The 2,946-nt window shown below is 32.0% G+C and overlaps 1 protein-coding gene and 1 non-coding gene across 2 annotated transcripts; both read left to right on the forward strand.

Moving 5' to 3' along the window:
* The first annotated feature begins 213 nt into the window (after window positions 1–213).
* Window positions 214–1,907, forward strand: LOC145114400 (large ribosomal subunit protein uL14). Its single transcript, XM_079050389.1, has 4 exons — window positions 214–349; window positions 468–752; window positions 1,532–1,573; window positions 1,674–1,907. The coding sequence occupies exons 1-4, from the start codon at window positions 337–339 to the stop codon at window positions 1,754–1,756; spliced, it is 423 nt and encodes a 140-aa protein (XP_078906515.1). The 5' UTR covers window positions 214–336; the 3' UTR covers window positions 1,757–1,907.
* Window positions 1,287–1,432, forward strand: LOC145118189 (small nucleolar RNA snoR137). The gene has a single exon (XR_013713163.1). It is a non-coding gene; the product is annotated as a small nucleolar RNA snoR137 (small nucleolar RNA).
* Window positions 1,908–2,946: the final 1,039 nt, after the last annotated feature.

Consider the following 2,946-nt stretch of genomic DNA (forward strand, 5'->3'; position numbering starts at 1 on the left):
GTGTTGGGTTATTATTTTTAGGTGTAGGCCTTGTATATATAACATTCGGCCATAATAATGAGTTTGGACTGCTCCGGAATGCATCTTCCGAAGAACTATACTTTAGAAAAATTATGTTCATTATTTATAGAAAAAAAATCATAAAATATGATTTAGATTACTAAATCCCACATTATTGAGATTATAAACCAAACAAAATTTATACTGGACTATCAATTGACTTAGATGGGCTTAAGCCCAAAACCGATAAAACCCTAGACAACTAATCTCTCCCGTCATATAAAATCATCAAACCCCTCTTTCTTTCAGCCGTAGGAGAACGCACGGCGATCAACCATGTCGAAGCGAGGTACTGTAATTTCACACCTACAACTTTTATCGGTTTGGAAGTTTAAGAAACTTGGTGTAGTTTCGTTGATTTTTATGAAAACATCAGCTAATTTTAATATGTGATTCTTGTTTTTCAGGTCGCGGAGGTTCCGCTGGGAACAAATTTCGTATGTCACTTGGTTTGCCGGTGGCTGCCACTGTGAATTGCGCCGACAACACTGGTGCCAAGAACCTGTACATCATTTCAGTCAAGGGAATCAAGGGTAGGCTTAACCGTCTGCCGTCGGCGTGTGTCGGTGATATGGTTATGGCCACCGTGAAGAAAGGTAAGCCAGATCTCAGAAAGAAGGTCATGCCTGCTGTTATTGTTCGTCAACGCAAGCCATGGCGCCGAAAGGACGGTGTTTTCATGTACTTCGAAGGTTAGTTTCTTTGATATTAATTTGTTTCTTAGGTCTTAGATGTTTATATAGGTTAATTTTATATGATCTGGCTTCATTGGATTATACTTTTTTTTATATAATTTGAAGAGAAATTTTATCGATTTCAAAGGTTCAATTACATTCAGGCTTGAAATATAATCAATTGCCATCGAGTATCATGTCCAAATAATAATCGTATTATGATCTTGCTTGTTTAGTAGAGTACACTGAATGTGTGCTTCTGATAATATTTTTGATGTATATACAAAATGGAACTTCTAAGATCTAATGGGAGCGACAAAGATTGTTTTTTAGGGTTACTTCATAAAACATTTTGATAGATACAAGTGTTTACCATACACGAAGCTGGTAGAGTTGTTTGTTGCAGATTGATTTTTCAATTCGTCCTATTTTAACTTTATCCAGATCTTGAAAACGATATGTTATCTTCTAGTATTATTGATTTAGGTAAAACCCTGTTTCAAAACCATGTGTTAAAATCATGTAGGAGTTGAGAATGTATGATTTTTTATTGTTGCTTCTAAAAAATTAAAATATTGTGACCATTTTGGTACATGGCCATTTCAATGAAGAAGCATAAATCAAAAATGTTGAACCAGTTTTTAACAGCATGAAGTCTTTTTCTTGTTGCTTTGTGTTACCTGTCTGCTGGTATATATATTCCTACATATTAAATTCATATTTGTAGTTAATCTTGTTAATAGAAATACAGTCTTTTTCCTGATGATTGATATAAACCTTTGTTTCTATTAATGCAGATAATGCTGGTGTTATCGTCAATCCTAAGGGAGAAATGAAAGGTACATATTTATTTGCAAAAAAATGCATCATTTTGGTATATATTTCAAACCCTTTTTTTTAATATAACATGATTGCATTATCATTGTATGTTGAATTTAGGATCTGCTATCACTGGACCAATTGGAAAGGAATGTGCTGATTTATGGCCAAGGATTGCGAGTGCTGCTAATGCTATTGTTTAAGACTATTTCAAGTTGAGTGTCTGGTTTTTGTTCTAAGCTAGTTTTTATTAAAATAGCTGTTTTTTGTTTTTTTGAGAATATTGTTATAAGACCTTATTTGCCTACTACTCCACATGTGGATTAACAATGATTTTCCTTCTTTTGCTGTCAATTTTGCTTTTGTTAATTTTTCTACGTATATTCTATCTACAATTAAAAGTAGTCAAGATTTCACAGTATGTTTTTTAAAATATAATAACTCAGTGTCAATGGCTATTTTATACAACACAGTTTGTATTCGTTAATTTAATGTAAATACAACTGATTAGGAAAAAAAATGTTATCATAATTAAAATATTAAAATGTTTAGGATAAGCATGACGAACATAGCTAGAAATTTTGTGAAAATTAGTTAGAACATTGAATATGATATTATGTTCGTAAAATACCGTTAAAACAAGCAACACAATGGCATGTTGCGAATAAAAAGAATTTTTTGCGAACAATCGGTGAAAAAACTTTAAAGTGGTGTAATAAAACCTGAAGCTGTGTAGGCCATCCGAATAAGAAAAAAAGTTTGGTTTACTCAGTTTTTGGGTAATTTGTTTGTTTAACTAGGAAAGAAAAAACTTATATGGTTTGTTTTTTGGTTAACTGAATAACCTGAACAAGAAAATCGATTACTAGTTTTTTTTTTTTTTTTTTTTATTTTTTTTATTTTACCAATCAGTCTACAATTTTTTAAACTCAAACTTGTGTTCAGTTTCGGTTCTTTTTTAGCTAAACAAGAGGCTTAACATGACGATAACACCAGCATTAAAAAATGTTATTTAGATTGTAGGATAGTACCCAAGTGAACAGTATTTCTTACATAAATGAACAAAGGGAAAATGAAAGCGTAGCGCAACTAAGTTTTTGATTTATCTCATATTGGTCATTGAAGTAATTTTTTCTGTGCAATAGATCTTGGCATTTACTCATCAATTACATTATTTACATTATTTCGCAACTTATAAATTTAATTTGCTAAAGCGACATAGTTATTTCTACCTATTTTTTAATCACATTACCTATTTTTTAATCACATTGGCTTTAAACTGTGGTGAACAAAAATACAAATTTTCGTTAGTATCCAACACTACCCACCTCCCACCTACTTGTTTACCGTCGTCCACCACCCACTTGACTGTCTACCACCAACCACCACCATC

This window comes from Lactuca virosa, chromosome 5, assembly GCF_052849685.1.
Source record: "Lactuca virosa cultivar CGN04683 chromosome 5, Lactuca_virosa_CGN04683_v6, whole genome shotgun sequence".
NCBI classification, from domain to species: Eukaryota; Viridiplantae; Streptophyta; class Magnoliopsida; order Asterales; family Asteraceae; genus Lactuca; species Lactuca virosa.

Coding starts and splice junctions, on each gene's coding strand:
- LOC145114400 (XM_079050389.1), top strand. Junction 753..1,531: donor TGTTTTCATGTACTTCGAAG/GTTAGTTTCTTT, acceptor CTATTAATGCAG/ATAATGCTGGTGTTATCGTC. Junction 1,574..1,673: donor TCCTAAGGGAGAAATGAAAG/GTACATATTTAT, acceptor TGTTGAATTTAG/GATCTGCTATCACTGGACCA.